The 626-nt window shown below is 61.2% G+C and overlaps 1 protein-coding gene across 1 annotated transcript in view; it reads right to left on the reverse strand.

Annotated features, from left to right (window-relative positions):
* The window catches only part of LOC119283648 (serine/threonine-protein kinase SMG1-like), an 18,573-nt gene extending 18,317 nt beyond the window's left edge, over window positions 1-256 (reverse strand). The window contains exon 1 of the mRNA XM_037563108.1: window positions 30-256. Within this exon, the coding sequence (XP_037419005.1) occupies window positions 30-256 (227 nt within the window). The remainder of the gene's footprint in view (window positions 1-29) is intronic.
* Between the last annotated feature and the right edge of the window lie 370 nt (window positions 257-626).

Consider the following 626-nt stretch of genomic DNA (forward strand, 5'->3'; position numbering starts at 1 on the left):
CGCGAGGGGAGGGGGGAGGGGGCGCTTACGCGTCGTCGGCGAGGAGCACGGAGAGCGGCGGGGCGAGGAAGGGGGCGAGGGAGGGGAGGAGCGGGCGGTTGGGCGGGTGGAGGAGGGAGAGGCGGAGGCTGGAGAGGGCGCCGGCGCGGGAGGCGTCATCGGAGGGGTGCGGGGGGTCGCCGGCCGCGGCGGAGAGGAGGGAGGCGAGGTGCTGCTGGAGCTGGTGGTGGGCGTAGGAGGGGCGAGGGTTTTGCATTGTCAGGCTGTCCGCCGCGCGGCGCTCCGCTCGCTGCCCGGCGAAGGCAAAGGGGGAGGGGAACGAAACAGCGGAGCGGAGCCTGGCCACCGGGGGAGAAGAGAGTGCCCGCTCTCCTTTGGCCGTCTTCTCTTTTGAGCCGTCCGATCTCCTCTTTTAGGGAAAAAGCGTTAGACACCCGGATCTCGTGTTTTTTTAGTTTATTTGTTTCGGCTCTTTGAGGGATATGCGTTTACTTGAAAGAGATGTTTTCGTCGACTATGAAAACGTCTATGAGGTAGGATGTCTGTATATGCATTCATAGAAATGAATGTATGCGCGTATGTATGAGATTCTACGTATGTACCTTGAGAAATCCCTCTCTGGATTT

This window comes from Triticum dicoccoides, chromosome 4A (genome assembly GCF_002162155.2).
Source record: "Triticum dicoccoides isolate Atlit2015 ecotype Zavitan chromosome 4A, WEW_v2.0, whole genome shotgun sequence".
Classification (NCBI taxonomy): domain Eukaryota; kingdom Viridiplantae; phylum Streptophyta; class Magnoliopsida; order Poales; family Poaceae; genus Triticum; species Triticum dicoccoides.